This window comes from Chenopodium quinoa, unplaced genomic scaffold, assembly GCF_001683475.1.
Source record: "Chenopodium quinoa cultivar QQ74 unplaced genomic scaffold, ASM168347v1, whole genome shotgun sequence".
NCBI classification, from domain to species: Eukaryota; Viridiplantae; Streptophyta; class Magnoliopsida; order Caryophyllales; family Amaranthaceae; genus Chenopodium; species Chenopodium quinoa.
Window position 1 is genome coordinate 254,301 of NW_018744311.1, and position 22,281 is coordinate 276,581.

The 22,281-nt window shown below is 45.5% G+C and overlaps 1 protein-coding gene across 1 annotated transcript; it reads left to right on the forward strand.

The window, feature by feature from the left end:
• The first annotated feature begins 10,101 nt into the window (after positions 1 to 10,101).
• Positions 10,102 to 21,325, forward strand: LOC110695895 (probable membrane metalloprotease ARASP2, chloroplastic). Its single transcript, XM_021873125.1, has 2 exons — positions 10,102 to 10,304; positions 19,985 to 21,325. Exon 2 carries the CDS (start codon positions 19,985 to 19,987, stop codon positions 21,323 to 21,325), a length of 1,341 nt encoding a protein of 446 aa, XP_021728817.1. The 5' UTR covers positions 10,102 to 10,304.
• The last annotated feature ends 956 nt before the right edge of the window (positions 21,326 to 22,281 follow it).

Consider the following 22,281-nt stretch of genomic DNA (forward strand, 5'->3'; position numbering starts at 1 on the left):
AAAAGTTCAACAGCCGATCTATTTCGTCAGCCACACCCTGACGGATGCCGAGACGCGCTACCCATTGTTTAAAAAAGTGGCTTATGCAGTGGTGGTGGCTGCTCGGAAGTTGCGACCCTATTTGATTCTCATCAAATAGCGGTTCTAACTGATCAGCCGTTAGAGAAAGTCCTCGGCAAGGTTGAAAAATCCGGTAGACTAGCAAAGTGGGCTTTCGAGCTCACCGAGTTCAGTATCGGTTATCAGCCGAGAACAGCCATCAAGGCGCAAGCCTTGGCAGACTTCTTGGCCGAGTGCTCCTATCAGGAGACTCTGGATGCAAGGAGGAAAATCTGGACCGTCTTCACGGATGGGTCCTCCACCGTGAACGGTTCGGGGCAGGGGTCGTCATCACCTCTCCCGAAGGCAAAACCTTCGAGTATGCACTAAAATTTTCATTCAAAGCCTCTAACAACGAGGCCGAATACGAAGCAGCCATTGCTGGCTTAGACCTGTGCATATCGTTGGAAGCCGAGCATGTCTACCTCAAGACAGATTCTCAGCTGGTCGCCAATCAGATCCGGGGGGAGTATGAGGCTAAAGAGCCTTCAATGGCAGCTTACCTCACAAGGATCAAATCGACAATTGCGAAGCTGAGATCTTTCGAAGTAGAGCTGATCCCAAGGGGTCAAAATGCTCAAGCGGACGCACTCTCCAAACTTGCAAGCTCAACTCTGACTGAGTTAAGCCGTTCTGTCTATGTGGAGGTGCGCCGAGAAAAGAGTGTAGCCGAAGCAATATCAATCTGCTGCGCTGCACTCGAGCCGAGCTGGATGGATGACATCCTGGCTTATAAACTCAGGGACGAGCTCCCCGAGGATAGGAATTCGGCCTCCAAGATAAAGCGGATCAGTTCACGATTCCTCGTCTTCGGCGGCCAACTCCTCAGAAAATCCTTCTCCGCTCCATTATTGAAATGCGTGGGTCCAACGGATGCCGACTATATTCTCCGAGAGATTCACCTCGGCATCTGCGGAAACCACATAGGAGGAGAACCTTAGCCCACAAAGCTCTCAGGGCAGGGTATTTTTGGCCTACAATGATCTCGGATGCAAAGAACATGGTCAGAAAATGCGAGAAATGCCAAAAATTTGCACCGGTAATCCATCGGCCATGCCTAGATCTCCAGCCAATTCTTAATCCTCTTCCATTTGCACAATGGGGGTTGGATATTCTGGGACCCTTTCCCGAGGCCCCATACAAAAGAAAGTGGCTGATAGTCGGAATCGACTATTTCAGCAAATGGATTGAAGCGGAAGCTGCTTCAAGCATATCTGAGCAAACTGTCAGACAGTTCATCTGGCAGAACATAATAACTCGGTTCGGCATCCCAAAAGTTTTTGTGTTCGACCACGGCAGACAGTTTGACAACCTGCCCTTGCGCCGATACACTGATCAATTCGGGATAAAATTGGCTTACTCCGCGGTTTGCCACCCTCAGAGTAATGGCCAAGCCGAAGCCGCAAATAAACAGATCCTTAACGCTCTCAGAAAAAGAGTAGAGGATCAAAAGTCCAAGTGGGTAGAGGAACTTCCGGGAACCCTCTGGTCACTCCGGACAACCGAGAAGGAGGCAACGGGGCATTCACCTTTTCAGCTGGTGTATGGATCCGAAGCAGTGCTTCCAGTGGAAGTGGGCTCAGAAAGCCTACGAGTGAATCTCTTCTCAGCCGAGGAAAATGAGCAGCTCATGAAAGAGTCCCTCGACTTCCTTGACGAGATTAGAGATCTAGCCCGAGAAAGGATGGCTGCACACAAGCTCAGAATGAGCAAGTCCTACAACCGAAGAGTCTATCAACGACCTCTCAGAGTTGGGGATTTAGTTTTGAGGAATGCTGCAGCTGTTCAAAAAAGTCGCATTCATGGCAAACTCTCAGCATCTTGGGAGGACCTTATGAAATTTATCAAGAGCTTCAGCCGGTACCTTCAGACTTAAACAAATGGATGGCACCGAGCTGAAAAAACCATTGGAATGCCGATGTGCTCAAAAAATACTATGTGTAAATCCTTCGGATAGTACAATCTATGTAAGTACACTGATTTTGTTTATAAAAAGGCCATCGAGCCAGTATTCATTCAGATTGCGTGTATTCTTTAAGTCTTTATGCTTTCTACGGTTTTTCAAAAATTCAAGGTTTCATTCGGCGCTGTCCGGGGTATTGCATAATGATGCCTTGTACCTCGGCAAGCCGTAAAACCTGCCAAAAAAAGATACAAGCCCGAAGTATTGCATAGTGATGCCTTGTACTTCGGAGAATCTGTTCCTTTGGGCAAAAAGGCCATAGACTTATCCGAAACATAGCCTAAAAAATAGGAACTGATAAAGCCCCGAAGTATTGCATAGTGATGCCTTGTACTTCGGATGAATCAGTTCCGGGTGGTAGTTGCAACTCTGAAGTATTGCATGATGATGCCTCGTACTTCAGATAAACTGCTGCCCCGGCATGGTGTTTCGGATAGTTGTTCCCTTGGATGAATTGAAGAAAGTGTCACAAGAGTACCATCTCTAGAGTGAAAAACTCTCAGGTGGGAAATCAGTACTTTAAAAACAGATGTAGAAAAATAAAGCAAAGTGTTCAAAGATCCTCGGCTTAGCCGAGAAAAATTATCAGCCATTCCAGAATTCAGAAGACCTCATCTTCAGATTTCTGGGGGGCAGAGGGAAATAGAGAAATGGCACAACTGATCTAATACCCTTCAGCTCAGCCGAAGTTTGATACTTATGTCAGTTTTTTCACAAGTTGAAAACATCCGAGTACAAACGGCAAAAAGAAGTCTCAGCAGAAATGATTCTCGCTAGCCGAAGTTCTGCACTTAGCAAATATTTGAAAGATCATTCAAAGAAAGCAGTAAAGTGCGAAGACTGGTAAAGCGAAGAGAAAAAAAAAATACACAAGAAAGCTGAGAAAGTGAACTTCTTTGAAATAAAAATGTTGAATTACAAAAATAGTCGGCAGCCGCCCACAAGCGGAAAGTAACAGCTGCCGAAATACGTACAGGCAAAATAAAAATATAATAAGCTGTTGTACGATAAGGCAAGCTGAAGCAAAAAAAAAAACAAAAGGCAAAAATTCAGAAAGCGGCAAGTCTAAAGTTGAGCGCATGAACCGCAAGATTCTGAAGACGACTGCCCGAGTTCCTATGCTTCAGCCTGAGGATCAGACTGATCAGCTTCATTGGGGCCCAATGGTGGTCTCAGCTCCAGCAGCAGAAGAAGCAGGCTTTGCACTTTGCCGAGCCTCCCTTTCCCTCTGCTCAGCCTCCAACTCCATCCTCTCAGCTTCTTCCTCGGCTTCCTCAGCCTTAAGGATTTCAGCTTCGATTGGAGTGGCATACTTCATGTGAGGGTCTTCGGGATCTTGGACCCATTCAGCACATTTGGACCAGTCCAGCTTCGGCTCAGCATGAAGGCAGACCCTTCGGCACACTCTGAACCCGTTTCTAAAACCCATTTCATACTCTTCTTGGGTATAGATACGGACTTTGAGTAGAGCCTCAGCATCGGCCAACTTCTTCTTCGTCTCCTCCAAGTCTTCCTCGGATCTCTTCAGCTCATCGACGAGCTTGGAGGAGGAGCCTTTCAGCTCGGTAAACTCTTGCTGAACCTGGGAAGCCTCGGCCTGAACTTGGACCATTTCTTCCTTCTTGGCAGTGAGCTGATCCTCAGCCTCTTGTAGCTTAGCTCTTTGAGCTTCAGCAGCAGCAGCAGCCCTTGAGAGTTGGACATTCCTAGCTTGGAGCATCTCTTCAGCAGCCATTCTGCTGGCTTCAAGAGATTCTAGCTGATGCTGCACTTCAGCCTGTGCAGCAGCTCCTTGGATTCGGCTCTCGATAGCAGCCTTGAACTTGGAGATGTCCACCCCCAGGTGCTCTTGGAGGAATTTTTCCCCTTCCATCAGTGGGGGAAAAACTTCCTTCTCCATAGCGTCGCAGAAGGTCTGGAGGGCTTCAGCAGCCTTTTTCTCGTACTCCTCAGCCTTCTGCTGCTTCTCTTCAGCTGCTGCCTGCTTCAGCTTAGCAAGCTTTAGCTCTTCCTCGGCTACCCTTTGATCGTGCTCGGCAGCGTCCACCCTATCTTGTAGGGAATCTATCAGCTCTACAGTGAGAGTCTGATTGTGCACGAACTGAAAACAGGGGCACAAGTTAAAAAAGTAAAAAAATAATAGCTGAAAGGTTGAGTTCAGAAAGAAATCAAGGCAAGGAGAATTACCTGCATCATCAGCAGTTGGTTGGACCTGGCAGGGTCAGGAACTGATCTGCTGGATTCGCCCATCCCAGCAGTGGCCTTCAGCGACCAAATCCTTGCCCTATCTACTTCGGACAGGCCAGCAAAATCGCCGAAGTAGGCTGCAGCACCTTCTCGGTTCTGACCCCATATGAGGTCCCAGATGTGGTCTGGGACTGGAATTCGGGGGCCGAGAAACCCATTTCTCCAGACTGCAGCGTCTGGAAGGAAGGGAAGGATGACGATGGAGCCTCTTTAGCTTTGGGTGGCTCAACGTCCTCCTCCTTCTCAGAAGAGTCAATTATTGTGACCTCTTCTTCTTCAGGTGTGAGGACGAAGGCCCCAACCTCTCTGGCAATGTCCGCCGTGAAACCCTCAGCACTGGGCATCACGGCGTCTCCATCCTTGTCCTCGGCGGCACTCTCTCGAGCTTCTTCCAGAACCTCTCCCTTAGGTTTGGGAGTTCTCTGATCCACCTCCATCTCGGGGGGTGGCGGAGAGGCCCTTGGGGGTGATTGAGGCGGTGGCCGGGGAACCCTCGGCGATCCATTGCCTTCCTCGGGTTCCCTTATTTCAACGCCGATGGTCATCGGCCTCCGCTGAAAGTCATGCGGGCCGATGATGGCCATTCTTCGGCGCCTCTTCTGAAGCGGCTGCTCGTCCATACCCGAGTCTGAAGACTCTTCTTGTACTTGGTCTTCGGGACGAACAGGGGCTTTCCCTTCCCTGTGTCTGCTGCTCTCTTCAGACTGTAAAGGGCAGGCAGGGGGAAGAATGTGAGTAAAAAAAAAAAGAAGAAGAAAGACAAAGTTAAGTCTAAAGGCTCACCGAGGTCTTCAGCAAAGCCTCGTCTTCTTCAGCTGCCCTAGCCGCAGCTTCTTCAGCAACTCTGGAGGACCCTTCTCCACCTTCACAAGCTTCAATAACCCGTGCAACCTCTTCGGCTGTACGGGCAGCTTCAGCTTCTTCTCCCAGCAGCTGAAACAAGGGATCTCTCTTCTTCCACCAAGGCTTCTGCCTCTGATACAGAGCAACAGCCTCAATTTGGAAGTGGGAAGAGTCTAGGTGAACCTCTCGGCGCCTTGGTTCAGTGATAGGGGGAGCCCGATCAGTTACGACTCGTTCTCGGTTGACGCCAAGGCGAGCGTAATCAATGCCGACGTTGGTCTCGTCCCGTTCTGAAAAAGAAAAGGGGAGAAGTCAATTCTGTTAGTTCGGCACATCACAAGAAAGCAAAATGAAAGAAGAAAAGAGATAATTAAAAGGCCTCGGCCCCAGCCGAAGAAGATTACCATCCCTAAACTTTCGGCTGAGGCCGACAGCTGCCAGCATATTCTCTTGGAAAACATAGTGCGTATCGGGGAGCCAAGTCTCCGGGATATGCTGCATTCGGCCGCTGCCTCCCCGGTTCGGCAGCTTGCCGAAGATGTTCTGCTGATTAAGGTTCGGGTCTGGCCCGCTATCTTTGGGAGGACCTAAACTTCCCATATCAGGATCCGGCTCGGCAAGATACCGGGGAGCGCTGAAAACGTAAGGGTGGCTCGGCTCCGTGGGTGCCCTAACCCAAATCCATTGACCTCTCCAGTCCTTGTCTGAAGAGTCGTTCGGCCACATGGTTAGGAACGGGGGCCGAGACTCAATCCGATACCACCCAGAGCCATGGCATCCGTGCCCACTTTGAATGTTTGGCACTAGCCGATGGAGCCTTTTGAAGCAATGCAGGTTCGGCACGTACCTGAAGAATTTGCAGACCCATAAGTACGTCATTACCCTTCGGATGCTGGTGGGGGTCAGCTGGCACAGGGAAATGTTGTAATGGATCAGCAAGTCTCGGACGAATACGTCCAAAGGGAACCTCAGCCCGTACTGGAGTTGTCTTGTGTACACCCCCACATACCCCGGGGGTGGACGGTGGATTCTATCGGAGGCCGTGGGCATTCGGCACCAATACCCATCGGCTTCAAGGATGCCGTAATGCAACTCAATTTGCTCGGCAAACCGGTACTGATCAGCATTCTCCACCCACCATGAGTAGGGGCGGTTCTTTATCATGGCCGAAGCTACTTCGGCATCCTCCCACTCTGAAAACCCTGGGAGGATATCCCAAAGGACAGCGGGAACTTCATCATCCCGTCCTGAAGCGCTCACCCCCTCAGCCCTCTGAGGAGGAGCCGAAGAAATGGGAGTCGCCCTAACCCCTTCAGCAGGGTCAGACTCTGTCCTTCGTCCATTCCAGGTCCCAATCCTGTCCCTGGGATCGGGGATTAGCCTTGCTCTTCTTGGAGCACGGGCTCCACCTCTAACTCCCCTCACCATTGACGAATTTCGAAGGAAAAAGTCGAAAAAGGGGAAAGAGTGCAAAGTCGAAGAAAAATGAAATAAAATCAAAGGAATTTACCTTGATCTGAAGCAAAAGTCGCCGATTTACGAATTGGTAGTGACAAGTCTCAGCTTCTAAGCTTAATGCTCGGGGAATTTGCGAAGTTTTGATGCGGGCTCTTGAGCGTTCTTGAGAATTCTGGGTTTGTGTTGATGAATGAGTGGGGAGAGAAGACGCGCCTCTATTTATATCTCCAGAAATGGGAATTCAAGGAGTCTGCGTTTCAATTTCTCTCAAGCACCCCACTAAGTAACCGTTAAACACACGACCTTGCAGTTAAATCGCCCACTACCCGTCCAACTTCCGCAATTATCCACATTAACTGTTGTTATCTCATTAATCATGGGTTAATTACGGTTTAAATTCACATTTTTGGATTAACAAATCATTCACTTCCCTCCTTTTCTGATTAAATCAAACCCGACCCGTCATCCTTCCAAATCGGGTCTGGGGGGCAAGTTGTTTGGGTCCAATTTAGTCCAATTGGGCCTGGTCACTGAATGATCCAATTAAAAGCCCAAGGTTAAGGTTCAACTCTCCAAATGTGCTAAAGTCAAAAATCAACATCCTCAAAGCCATGTCAAGGTCAGTCAACGGCCCAATCAGCTTGGCCCAGCCCAACTGACTTCCGGGCCCAATCCGCCTCCTTCATTAGCCAAGGTATAAAAGCCAACAATTTGGTCAATTCTTGGTAAGACAATAAAGCCTCAAGCAACTAAACTCTTGCACAGCTTTCTCTCTCTAATATACTGACTTAAGCATCGGAGGGGCCTTCCTCGGCGTCCCCCCCGAGGCTAGTTTACGTGTATTTGTTGTGCAGGAAACCCTCGGCTCCTGCGTCGTTCGGACCGAGACCAAGTTCCCTCAAGATAAAAGGATCTTCCGAGATTCGATTGTTTTCATCCGAAACACATTCTAAAGCCAACAAAACACATCTGCCAAACAAGGTCAAACTAATAATCCAATCAGATAAGTCATATAGAAAACATCGATGAATTATAATACATTAATGTCTACTGGGCTATTATAAATCAAATAATTAAATATGGTAGATGGATAGAAATGTACTTGTAATTACTATTATAGGTGGTGGATTTTTAACTTTTTTTTTCTTCTATAAATAATAATACTCATAATAAAAAGAAGAAAAAAAAAGATGTGCTTGGATCTAATTGTAAAATGATTTAGCTAGTGCCATAGAGTATAGACGGTATCGCGTTCCCACAAGGGTAGGATGATATTGATATAATAAATGATTAGCGTAAAATATAAAAAGTCAAAGCATGTTTTAAGGGAGTACTTATTAGAGCACTCATATTAGTGAGCAAAAAAAAATTGTTCATTCTCTCTCTAGCCACTTTCTCTCTCTTCCCAACCAAATTTGCTCATGAGCATTTTTGGTGAGGAAATTTTATCTCACTAGTTATCAAAAAATAATTGAATTGCTCATGAGCATATTTTATTTTGCTCATTGATGTAGTAACATTTCTATCATTTTTGCTCATCAATTTTGGATGAATGCTGGGGCCACGACATTACTATTCTTCATGAAATTTGCTCATCCTATGAGCAAATTGTGAAATGCTCATGAGCATTTTTCATTTTCCTCACTGATGTAGTACCATTTCTACTAAATTTGCTCACCATTTTTGCTTATGAGCAAAAAAATGCTCACTGATGTGAGTGCTCTTAGTACTAGTTGTACGTCCTTGGTGTTTGTCAGATATTTTAATACTGTACATATGGACTATTCCGTATTCTGCATGCATGAGCCATGTACTACTTGCATCTTAATTAATCTTCATGCGACCAAACCAGGGAGCAGCAGCTCAAATGCCATATGGTTTTTTTTTTTTTTTTTTTTTTTTTTTTAATTATCTTCATCTATCTTTAATCTCCTAATTAGCACCATTATTATTCATCTCCATAATTCTTAACAATACAGCAAATTAAATGGCTTTCTTTCCATTATTCATAATGTTTTTGTAGAGTTCATCAATTTTTTAAAGTTTATAATCTACATAATAGTCTACTTTGGGGATCGATCTAATAATGAGCTGTACTATTTGTATCTTTGTCAAAATGTCAACTACGATCTCCATACTCCAAGACCAAGCTAGACATATATTGGTTGTGTATATGCATGACTCCTTTCTTGTCTGCATGTTCTTATTTTATTTGTGAATGTCTCACAAAAATTCTTAAACATGGAGTATATGAATAATATCTCACCTACAAGTATATTTATTCATATATTTGAAAAAAAGGATAATCAAAATTAAATTACGTGCTTTTGAAAAAATGAAATGGATCGGAGTTAGTGTAGTTTAGTAACCAATATTCTATACCAAAATGAAGTTGTTAAACTAGCGCAACCACTCTTAGGTCTAGCAATAAACTTTGATTTTGTACAAAAAAAAAAAAGGTTTGTTTTTATTTTCATTTTTAGACAAATCACGTAACACTCCCTTGCTAGCTCCATCCGATAAAGGTTATTGTCCCATTTATCTTACTAGGTGTTGCACAACTTTAAGTCTATAATGGCTATATTTTGATAGATATGCATCGCCACCAATTCCCTTGCCACAAACGTGCCATTTTTTCCACCCTCTTATCACAGCCACTGGCCACTCCACCAACTAACAAGGCAACGAGCCACCATCCACTGCACCTAGCCAAAACCCACCAATTTCTTTCATATCTAGAACGGTTAACAATAATATAACCTAATAATTTTCTTCTATTGGGCTTGAGAAACCCTATATATTTAGAAGGCTAGAGAAATTTGACCATCAACATGCGTTGATATATACTTAAAAGAAATAAATGGACTCATGTGTGATCTTGTTAAATCGATCTATTTTATTATATTGTTTTAGCTAATTAGATATTCATAATTTTATTAAAAAATAGTTAATTACAGATTTAGTTGCTCAAAGATTCTTTAAAAGTATGAAAATTGAGTAAATAGAGCAAACAGTAATGTCATCAAGGAACATATTAGGGAGCAATAGTTCACGAGTGTTGAATTATTGATGAAACAATAGTTTTCGAGCATTGGATTATTACCATGATTAATTATATAAGTGGGCATTCCCACAATTGATCATTTAAATCAATGAAGGCCGGGACAAAAAGTACGCTTAACCATTTATTATACGCTCTCTTGTGGATTGTTTGATTTATGTTGCCATCCAAACAAATTGTTTGAATAGAAGGCCGGATATTAAAAGATCACAAAGATACTTACTAAGCTAGTAAGCTACTACTAGTATAAAATTTGTAACTCACTATAATTTAAAGTAAAACTTAAATTGCAATAATAATTCCGGTTAACTTTTCCTAAAAAAAAAAGTAAAATTTAGGTTAGATTTGCTCGCATACTTTTAGCCAAGGAGAACAAATGCCTTATATTATAGTCTTTGTATATACCAAATTGTAAATTTATGAAATTTGGAAAGCAAATTAAACTTGGATAATCCAATAGCCACAATCTAAAATAGGAGAACGACATGGCCTTGGATTGTTTTCGATAGAGTTGCAAATCAACCAATCAAATGAATTATCCAAAACTCCCTCTCTCTCCTCACCTCTCTTCCAAAATCATCTCACATTTTCACTGTAAATCCCTTTCTTCCCTCTTCTCCAATTCACAAAATCATGGTGTTTCGGTTGAAAACAATGGGACCTTGCCGAAGGTCCACTGAAATGGAGAAGACTGGATTCGATCCAAGCTGTGTTGGGCCGAAGGTTTCCTGCACAGTGAACACACGTAAACTAGCCTCGGGGGTGTTTCCGAGGAAGGCCCCTCCGATGCTAAAGTCAGTACAATGTGTAAAAAGGAAGACACTATGCAAGAGAGTTTGTAGCTTGAGGCTTTTGTGGAGTATTTCTCAATGCAAGAATGAGCATATGAGTTGGAATAATCGGTGTATGAGATAATGCATGTGATGTTGTGTCTGATCTCGTATATCATGTTGAATGTGTTAATATGAGGGCTTTTATACCTCATCATACTTGGAGAGGTTGGGCTTTAGCCCAATTGGCTTACTTTGTGGGCTGACTTTTGACTTTTGAGCAATTGGAGAGTTGAACCTTGACCTTGGGCTTTTAATTGGATCATTTAGTGCTCAGGCCCAATTTTGACTAAATTGGACCCAAACAACTTGCCCCCCAGACCCGATTTGGAAGAATGACGGGTCGGGTTTGATTTAACTCAGAAAAGGAGGGAAGTAAATGATTTAATTGATCCAAAAATTTGAATTTGAATTTAAACCGTAATTAATGAGATAACAACGGTTAATGATTTGCGGAAGTTGGACGGATAATGGGCGGTTTAATCACAAGACATGTGTTTAATGGTTACTTAGTGGGTACTTAAGAGAAATTAAAGCACAGACTCTTCGTATCCCGTACCTGGAGATATAAACAGAGGCGCGTCATTCTCCTCACTGATTCACCAACACAAACCCAGAATTCTTCGAGAGAGAATCCAAGAATCCGTATCAAAACTTCGCAAATTCCCCCGAGCATTGAGCTTAGAAACTGAGACTTGCCACTACGAACTCGTAAATCGGCAACTTTCGCTTCAGATTAAGGTAAATTCCTTTGATTTCAGTTTATTTTTCTTCGAATTCGAACTCCTTCCCCTTTTCTTTCGACTTTTCTCTTCGAAATAGTCCATGGCAAGAGGAGTTAGAGGTAGAGCCCGTGCTCCAAGAAGAGCAAGGCCGATTCCCGATCCTAGGAATAGGATTGGGACCTGGAATGGTCGAAGGCCGGAGTCTGACCATGCTGAAGGGATTAGGGCGACTCCCCTTTCCTCGGCTCCTCCTCAAAGAACGGGTGAGCCGAGTGCTTCTGGACGGGACGATGAAATTCCCGCTGTCCTTTGGGATATCCTCCCTGGGTTTTCAGAGTGGGAGAATGCCGAAGTCGCTTCGGCCATGATAAAGAACCGCCCCTACTCATGGTGGGTAGAGAACGCCGATCAATATCGATTTGCTGAGCAAATTGAGTTGCACTACGGCATTTTTGAAGCTGATGGATATTGGTGCCGAATGCCCTCAGCATCCGATAGAATCCATCGTCCACCCCCGGGGTATGTGGGGGTGTACACGAGACAGCTTCAGTATGGGCTGAGGTTCCCTTTGGACGTTTTCGTCCGAGACTTGCTGATCCATTACAACATTTCCCTATGTCAGCTAACCCCCACCAGCATCCGAAGGGTGATGACATACTTATGGGTCTGCAAGTTCTTCAGATACGTGCCGAACCTGCACTGCTTCAGAAAGCTCCATCGGCTAGTGCCAAATATTCAGAGTGGGCACGGAAGCCATGGTTCTGGGTGGTATCGGATTGAGTCCCGGCCCCAATATTTGACCATGTGGCCAAATGACTCTTCAGACAAGGACTGGAGAGGTCAATGGATTTGGGTTAGGGCACCCATAGATCCGGGCCACCCTTGTGTCTTCAGCGCTCCCCGGTACTTAGCTGAGCCTGATCCCGAAATGGGAAGTCTAGGTCCCCCCGCAGATAACGGGGCGGATCCGAACCTGGATCAGCAACATATCTTCGGCAAGCTGCCGAACCCGGGGGGAAGTGGTCGAATGCAGCATATCCCGGAGACTTGGCTCCCCGATACGCATTACGTTTTCCAAGAGAACATGCTAGCAGCTGTTGGCCTCAGCCGAAAGTTTAAGGATGGTAAGCTTCTTCGGCTGGGGCCGAGGCTTTTTAACTACCTCTTTTTCTTCTCTCGCTTTGCTTTTTTATGCTGTGCCAACATATCTGAGCTAAACTTTTTCCCTTTCCTTTTTTTCAGAGCGGGACGAGACCAACGTTGGTATTAACTACGCTCGTCTTGGTGTTAACCGAGAGCGAGTTGTAACTGAACGGGCCCCGTCTATCACTGAGCCGAGGCATAGGGAAGTTCATCTGGACTCTTCCCACTTCCAAATTGAGGCTGTTGCTCTGTATCAGAGGCAGAAGCCTTGGTGGAAGAAGAGAGACCCTTGGTTTCAGCTGCTGAACGAAGAAGCTGAAGCTGCCCGCACAGCCGAAGAGGTTGCACGGGTACTTGAGGCTTGTGAAGGAGGAGAAGGGTCCTCCAGAACTGCTGAAGCCGAAGCTGCAGCTAGAGCAGCTGAAGAAGACGAGGCTTTGCTGAAGACCTCGGTGAGCTTTCAGACAACTTTTTTCTTTTCTTCTTCTTCTTTTTTTTTTTTTTTTTTTTTTTTTTTTTTTTTTACTCACACTCTTCTTCCCCCCTGTCTGTTACAGTCTGAAGAGAGTAACAGACACAGAGAAGGCAAAGCTCCTGTTCGTCCCGAAGATCAAATACAAGAGTCTTCAGATTCAGATATGGACGAGCAGCCCCTTCTGAAAAGGCGCCGAAGGATGGCCATCATCGGCCCTCATGATTTTCAGCAGAGGCCGATGACCATCGGCGTCGCAATAAGGGAACCTGAGGAAGGCAATGGATCGCCGAGGGTTCCCCAGCCAACACCCCAATCTCCTCAAAAGACCCCTCCGCCACCTCCTGAGATGGAGGTGGATCAGAGAACTCCCGAACCTAAGGGAGGGGTCCAAGAAGAAATCAAGGAGAGTGCTGCTGAGCACGAAAATAAAGATGCCGTGATGTCAAGTGCTGAAGGCTTCACGGCAGATATCGCAAGAGAGGTTGAGGCTTTCGTCCTCACCCCTGAAGAAGAGGAGGTCATAGTACTTGACTCCTCTGAGAAGGACGATGCTGAGACAACCAAGGCCCATCAAGCTCCATCGTCGTCCTTCCCTTCTTTCCAGACTCTGCATTCTGGAGAAATGGGTTTCTCGGCCCCCCGAATTCCAGTCCCAGATCACATCTGGGACCTCATATGGGGTCAAAACCGAGAAGGAGCTGCAGCCTACTTCGGCAATTTTGCTGGCATGTCCGAAGTAGACAGGGCAAGGATCTGGTCGCTGAAGGCCACTGCTGGGATGGGCGAATCCAGTAGATCAGTTCCTGACCCAGCCAGGTCTAACCAACTGCTGATGATGCAGGTAATTTTCCTTCATTTCCTCCGAAATTCAGCTCTATTTTTTTTTTTCTTATTACTTATTTTTTTTTTTGTCTTCCTGTTTTCAGTTCGTGCACAATCAGACTCTCACTGTAGAGCTGATTGATACCCTACAAGATAGGGTAGACGCTGCTGTGCACGAAAGGAAGGTGGCTGAAGAGGAAGTTAAGCTTGCTAAGCTGAAGCAAGCAGCAGCTGAAGAGAAGCAGCAGGAGGTTGAGGAGTACGGTAAAAAAGCTGCCGAAACTCTGAAAACCTTCTGCGATGCTATGGAGATGGAGGTTTTTCCCCCACTGATGGAAGGGGAAAAATTCCTCCAGGAGCATATGGGAGTGGACGTCTCCAAATTCAAGGCTGCTATTGAGAGCCGAATTCAAGAAGGAACTGCTGCACAAGCTGAAGTGCAGCAGCGTCTAGAGGCTCTTGAAGCCAGCCGAATGGCTGCTGAAGAGTTGCTCCTGGCCAAAGACGTCCAACTCTCAGAGGCTGCTGCTGCTGCTGAAGCCCAAAGAGCTAAATTCCAAGAGGCTGAGGATCAACTGCTGATCCAGAAAGTTGAAGTGGCCCAAGCTCAGACAAAGGCTTTCCAAATTCAGCAAGAGCTGAATGAGCTGAAGGGTTCCTCCTCCAAAGTCGCTGATGAGCTGAAGAAATCCAAGGAAGACTTGGAGGAGACCCAGAAGAAGCTGGCTGATGCTGAGGCTTCACTCAAGGTCCGTGTTTATACCCAAGAGGAATATGAGATGGGTTTCAGAAACGGATTCCGAGTATGCCGAAGAGTCTGCCTTCATGCTGAGCCGAAACTGGACTGGTCTAAATGTGCTGAGTGGGTCCAGAATCCCGAAGACCCTCACATGAAGTATGCAACTCCAGCTGAAGCTGAAATTCTTAAGGCTGAGGAAGCCGAAGAGGAAGCTGAAAGACTGGAGTTGGAAGCTGAGCAGAGGGAAAGGGAGGCTCGGCAAAGTGCAAAGCCCGCCTCTTCTGCTGCTGGGGCTGAGGCCACCATGGGACTCAACGCTGATCAGTCTGATCCGCCGGCTGAAGCATAGGAACTCGGGCAGTCGTCTTCAGAATCTTGCGGTTCATCATGTGCTTAACTTTAGACTTGCCGCTTTCTGAGTTTTTTGCCTTGTTTTTTGCTTCAGCTTGCCTTGTCGTACAGCAGTTTTATTTTTTTTGCTTATGTACGTATTTCGGCAGCTGTTATTTTCCGCTTGTGGGCGGCTGCCGATACTGAATTATTGAACTTGTAGCTCAATATTTTTTTTCTTCAGTTGCTTTATTTTTGAATGCTTTACTGTTTCTTTTCTTCAACTCTGCCGAACATAGCTGCACTGCGTGCTTCTTGCCCCCACAGAAATTGAAGTATGACTTTAGTTGAATAAGCAATTTCTGAACTTCTTCAAAATTGATATCCGAAACACAGGGCCAACTGAAGGCAATGCTTCTGGGATACAAGTCTTACTGAAGACTGTCTGAAAGTTGGATATCCGAAACACAGGGCCAACTGAAGGCAATGCTTCTGGGATACAAGTCTTACTGAAGATTGACTGTCTGAAAGTTGGATATCCGAAACACAGGGCCAACTGAAGGCAATGCTTGGGATATTAGCTTTCTGGGACTAACCTCTTTAGAACAAGTCTTACTGAAATTTGACTTCAGCTGAAAGACCAGCGTTCTTAAAGAAGACGCATATCCGAAACACAGGGCCAACTTAAGGCAATGTTTCGGATAATGGCTCTCTGGGATACAAGGCTCAGTTAAGGCAATATCCCAGGATTGTCCATGGACTCATGTCTTTGGAGAACAGGTCTTACTGATGTTTGATTTCAGCTGAAAGACCAGTGTTCTTTAAAAAGACTGAGTTTTGTAAGCCATCTGAAACCCAGTTACCCGAAGGCGAAGGTTTCAGACGAGGCTGATTTAAAAAGGCTGTTATCCTTGATTTTCTGTCTATCTTTGAAAAATGGATACCCGAAACACAGGGCCAACTTAAGGCAATGTTTCGGATAATGGCTCTCTGGGATACAAGGCTCAGTTAAGGCAATATCCCAGAATTGTCCATGGACTCATGTCTTTGGAGAACAAGTCTTACTGAAGTTTGACTTCAGCTGAAAGACCAGTGTTCTTTAAAAAGACATGAGTTTTGTAAGCCATCTGAAACCCAGTTACCCGAAGGCGAAGGTTTCAAACGAGGCTGATTTAAAAATTTTCAACTGTTGCTGTTATCCTTGATTTTCTGGCTATCTTTGAAAAATGGATACCCGAAACACAGGGCCAACTTAAGGCAATGTTTCGGATAATGGCTCTCTGGGATACAAGGCTCAGTTAAGGCAATATCCCAGAATTGTCCATGGACTCATGTCTTTGGAGAACAAGTCTTACTGAAGTTTGACTTCAGCTGAAAGACCGGTGTTCTTTAAAAAGACAGGTTTTGTCAGCAATCTGAAACCCAGTTACCCGAAGGCGAAGGCTTCAGACGAGGCTGAATAAAAAACCCTCAAAGAGTAGATAGAACAAAGAAAATTTTGAAAGGATAAACGGTTGTAAATTTTATATAAAATGGCGGCTCCAAGGCCTGTCATTAGTTCAAAATGTACTTACAAAGATTGTTCTGCCCCGAAGGGTTTACACATGGTATTTTTTCAGTACATCAGCATTCCAGTGATTCTTCAACTCAGTTCCATCCAACTGCCGAAGTCGGTATGTCCCTGGCTGAAGCTCATCATAAATTTCATAAGGTCCCTCCCATGTAGCTGAGAGCTTCCCATGGATTCGGCCTTTCTGAACTGCAGCAGCATTCCGAAGGACAAGATCCCCAATTTTGAGAGGCCTTGCATGGACCCTTCGGTTATGGGAGATGAGGTCTGAACTTATCCCTGGCATATCAGCTGCCGAGAAAGCAAACACATCTCTGTTATCCCGCAGGAGCTGAATAAGTTCACAACGGGTGTTAGGATCAAGGTCCATCCCGATTGTTACACATTTCTCAGCATCTCCTTCGGCCAACTCTGCTGTTTCAGTCTGTTGGTCCATGTCCATTGCCGATGGACTGGACTCTTCAGAATCTGGTCTGCTGCCAATGTCAGCAGGTGTCCCAGTCTTTGTGTTCTTCGGCTGGCTTTCTGAGTCTTTCGGCTCAGATGAAGAGTCAACCTTTTCCCTTTCGGGACCTTTTTCTCTGGGCACTGATCCTTGGGCCGAAGCACTTAGGCCTTTCGGCTTTTTTGTGCTTGGCTCTCTTTCTTTTTCTTTCTCCTCCTCATCCTTGTCGTTATCTGGGCGACTACTGGATGGCTTGAGGTAGTTGCACCTTCGGGCGTCCTTCTGGTTGCCCTGTATCCTTTCGGGGAAGCCGGCGTCTGAGACGTAAATCATCAGCTGATGATAAGTTGAGACGACCCCTTGGATCTCGTGAATTATGGGTCTCCCCAAAATCACGTTGTACACTGAAGGAGCGTCGATGACCAAAAACTCAATCATGACGTTCCGGGCTGCCTCATCGCAACCGATGGTGACAGGAAGTGTCACCTTCCCATCTGGATAAGTTGAAGCCCCATTGAACCCGGATACCGGATAGGGTACCGGCGTAAGGTGCTTGGGCTTCAGCTTAATTTGGTTGTAGGCCTTTCGGAACAGAATGTTTGCTCCGCTGCCACCGTCAACAAGGACCTTACTGACGTCGTGGTTGGCCACCGTGGCGATGATCACCAACGGATCCTCGTGAGGGAACGTAATCCCCCGGCAGTCGGCGGCTGTGAACGTCATGTTCGGCACCGGCGACTGGGGAGATTGAATGTCAGCGTTGTTCACCTGGTGAGTCAAAGCTCTAAGGTGACGCTTGTGCTCCCTCCGAGAGTATATTCCTCCCGAGATAACATTGATCGGAGGGAATTTCCCCTCCGGTTTTTTACTGTTTTTCCGAGGGAAATCAAGGTCCTGCCGAGGGTCCTTTGCTAACCTTTCGGATTCTTTTTTCTCGCGGTGATCCGCGATGTATTTTTTCAAGTATCCCTTCCGGACCATGTCTTCTATCTGGTCCTTCAGCTGGATACACTCTTCAGTGTTGTGGCCCGAAGACTCGTGGAACTCACACCACTGATTTTTATTTTTTCGCTGATACCACTCTGGGAGTGGTCTCGGCTTTCGGTAACTCTGCTCCTCCTTCGTCACACTGTAAATTTTGGCGCGTGGAAGAGAGAGCGGAGTGTAGGACTCGTATCTGCCTGTGTATGAGGCAAACCTGTCCTTCTTTAGGTCGCTGGCCGAAGATGGCTCCGAGGCCTTTGATTTTCCCTTTGCCTTATGGCCTTGGCCTTCAGACAAGGGTATTTGCCTCTGTTTCCCTCCCCCGGATTGAGGTTGGGTTTTTGCTTTATTCCATTCTTCGGCTCGGATGAACTTATCCGAAGCACTAAGAGCTTCCTCCAAGGTCTGCGGGGTATGCATGACCATGAAGTCTAGGAATTTTCCTGGCTGAAGGCCATTCTGCATTGCAAAAACAGCTAGCCCCTGGTCCAGCTGAGAGACGCTTGATGACTCGTTACTGAAACGGGTCAGGTAGTCTCGGAGGCTTTCAGTTTCCCCCTGTTGCAGACCCATGAGCTCTGCGGTAGTCTTCTCTCGGCGGTTTGCCGTGGAAAACTTGCTCCTGAACTTGGAGGACAGATCATCCCAACCTGTTATGGAGCCTTGCCTTACTCCCTTGGAGATCCACGCTTGCGCGACCCCCTTGAGAGTGGTTGGGAAATATTTGCACCAAGTTGCCTCGGATCTGGGGCAAAGATGCATATGAGTCTCATACGAGGCCACGTGGTCCTTCGGATCCGTGGTCCCGTCATATGTGATATGCGACGGTATTTTAACCGTGGGTACGCGCTCTTCCAGTATCCATTGCTCGAATGGTGAACTAGCGGGAAGCATAATGGCCTTGCCCTTGTTCCTGGCCGAAGGGACCGCGCTCCGCCCTCTTAGAGAGGTAGGAGTGGTTTTCGTCCCTGGCTGGGAAGTCTGGGCCTCGGCTGCTGGGAACGTGAGGCGACTACGCACGCTCGGTTCCTGGCCGCCGAGTCGGTCAAGGACGCTTCTGCGAGCAGTCTCAGGTTCCCGGCGAGTAGATTCTGGCCGAGAAGCTGAGCTGCTGCTCTTATGCGCTGCTGGTCTTGAGGATGAGGATCCTTTAAATAATTGAGAGTTCTTCTTCCTCTGTTTTTCATTTTTCCAAGAATCCTCCTCCCACTCTTCCAGTTCCCGGAAGGAAGGAAGCTTCCCACCGTCATGGTCTAACTTCCTCCGCTGATGCCGGGTATGCGGAGGAGTTCGATCACGAGGCGGTGGCATATTCTGTGCCCTCATTGCCTCCATGAGTACTGCCAGCGCTCTTGCCACCTCTTCCGAACTGGGCCCCGTCAAAGGGGTCCCCGGCCGAGTGTGTGCATGAGGCCGTGCAGCCGATGGTTGGCTTCGGGACACCGAATATGTCCTATGATCAGACTGACCCCTGCTAGACCGAGAGTGGTCAGGCCTATATTGGGAGTCATGCATTATAGGAGATAGGGAATCCTCCTTGTGTGATCCTCCCCCGAGCCGGCACCCTTGGGAGAGTTCCGGTCCGGCGAGGGCGATGGTGTAGGGGTTTTAGGCTTTTCGCCCGCTCCTTGACGGAGGCTTTTGCTCTTGCGGTTCTTAGCCATGGCTGCTAAGATAATTGCAAGATGATCTTGGTTAGGAATTTGGCTTAAAGATTTTTGAAAGTCTTCCCCACAGACGGCGCCAAATTGTTTCGGTTGAAAACAATGGGACCTTGCCGAAGGTCCACTGAAATGGAGAAGACTGGATTCGATCCAAGCTGTGTTGGGCCGAAGGTTTCCTGCACAGTGAACACACGTAAACTAGCCTCGGGGGTGTTTCCGAGGAAGGCCCCTCCGATGCTAAAGTCAGTACAATGTGTAAAAAGGAAGACACTATGCAAGAGAGTTTGTAGCTTGAGGCTTTTGTGGAGTATTTCTCAATGCAAGAATGAGCATATGAGTTGGAATAATCGGTGTATGAGATAATGCATGTGATGTTGTGTCTGATCTCGTATATCATGTTGAATGTGTTAATATGAGGGCTTTTATACCTCATCATACTTGGAGAGGTTGGGCTTTAGCCCAATTGGCTTACTTTGTGGCCTGACTTTTGACTTTTGAGCAATTGGAGAGTTGAACCTTGACCTTGGGCTTTTAATTGGATCATTTAGTGCTCAGGCCCAATTTTGACTAAATTGGACCCAAACACATGGTAATTACCCTCTCATCTTCCCCGCCAATACCCTCTTTCTGTGGCATCAAAACCCTTTTCAGTTCCAACCCTAAATCACTCTCCAAACCCAGAACCCGATTAGCCTTTCTCAAACCCAAACAAGATAAAGGGTTGAACTTGCGGAGAATTCATAACAATAATACTAATTTTGGCAGAGAATCAAGGAATTACAGGTGTAATTTATCTGGGTTTGATTTGGGTGGCCTGGAAGGTCCTCAATCAGTAATTGAAGCAGCTGGTGTTCTTACTGCAATCATAGTTGTTCATGAAAGTGGTCATTTTTTGGCAGCCTATCTTCAGGGAATTCATGTAAGTAAATTTGCAGTTGGGTTTGGTCCAATTTTAGCTAAATTTAATGCTAATAACGTAGAATACTCTCTTAGAGCTTTTCCTCTTGGTGGTTTTGTGGGTTTTCCTGATAATGATCCTGACAGTGATATACCTGTTGATGATGTTAATTTGCTGAAAAACAGACCCATTTTTGATCGGGTTTTAGTGGTTTCTGCTGGTGTTATTGCCAACATTTTGTTTGCTTTTATCATCATTTTTGTGCAAATTGTGTCTGTTGGTTTGCCTGTTCAAGAAGCCTTTCCTGGTGTACTTGTTCCTGATGTACGCCCTTTTTCGGCAGCTTCTCGAGACGGGTTGCTGCCCGGAGATGTTATCCTGTCTGTTAATGGCTTCGAATTGTCGAAAACCGGCCCTAAGACTGTTACTGAAGTTGTTGATGTTATTAAGACTAGTCCTAAGAAGTATGTTCTGCTTGGAATTCATAGAGGAGGAGCTGAACAAGGACAGGATCTTGATATTAAGGTGACACCTGATGAAAGTTATGATGGAACTGGTAAAATTGGAGTTCAGCTATCTCCTAATGTCAGTATTAGAAAGGTTAAGCCTAGTAATATTGTTCAGGCTTTCAATTTCACTGGAAAAGAGTTTTGGGGTCTAACCTCAAATGTGTTGGATAGTTTAAAACAGACATTCATGAACTTTTCGCAATCAGCTGAAAAAGTTTCAGGTCCGGTTGCTATAATCGCAGTTGGAGCAGAAGTAGCAAGGTCCAACATTGATGGACTTTACCAATTCGCGGCAATTTTGAACATAAATCTGGCAGTGATAAATCTGCTGCCACTGCCAGCATTAGATGGGGGTACATTGGCATTGATACTGATAGAGGCAGCCAGAGGAGGAAAGAAGCTCCCTTTGGAAGTGGAGCAGCAGATTATGTCTTCAGGTATAACATTAGTCTTATTGCTTGGGGTGTATCTTATAATCCGAGACACTCTAAACCTTGATTTTTTCAAAGAAATGTTGTGATGGAATGTTAATAACCCCAAATTCAGCTGTTTGATTCACTCATAGTGCAGTGACTATTGTGATTGTCATCCAACAGACCAACACTATGAGTAGTATCTCATTGATTAGATATCGGGCCTGTGATTACATTAAAAAGGTAACAACGGTTCCACGAGAATGTTTATCATCATCACAGCACTCAAGATTGATTATGAGTCACTCTGTAAGCAATGAAGAGTTATGGCCTTGAATATCCCCTGTTTATTTTTACAATAGAGAACATGAGTTCCTTGTTTAACAACTCCCAATTCTATACTGTGTTGTTACTGTCATACCAATTTGTATCTAGCAAATTAGAATATTTTTAAAAGTTATTCATACTTCTGTAGTGGGAGGTCATATAGCTTGAACAGGTCAGGCCATGCAGCCATCATAAATTTATATTTAAAGACTTGATATATGGTAGTCATTGATGTTTTTGTTGCTGCTGACTTATGTCTCTTACTTATCCTTGTTGATTAATATTGTTGTTAAATAAATGAGTGCGTTGACATTTACATACCTAATGTAGCAACTATTATTACAAAAGAGTATTGATCCATGACAGTGAGTTACTGAGTACTTTCATCAGAAAATTTGAAAATAGCATACTAGTAATACAGTATAATTTTGATAGTATTGGATAAAATCATGTAAAATTAAATAGCTCTTCATCCTTGAACCGTTAAACCCCTTTACTCTCTGTGATGAAGCGCTATTTACTGTTAGTTCTTAGTCTTCTTACTCAGACCGCATTTTCGAATGCGTTTTTTGCCCTTAGCATTATTATAATTTTGATAGTATTGGATAAAAATCATGTGAAATTAAATAGCTCTTGATCCTTCATCACTATTACTAGTGAAGTGGAGTTCTTGATCCTTAACGCTTTGTTTGGATAGCAAAGAAGGAAGGAAAAGAAGGGGAGGAAAAATGGAGGA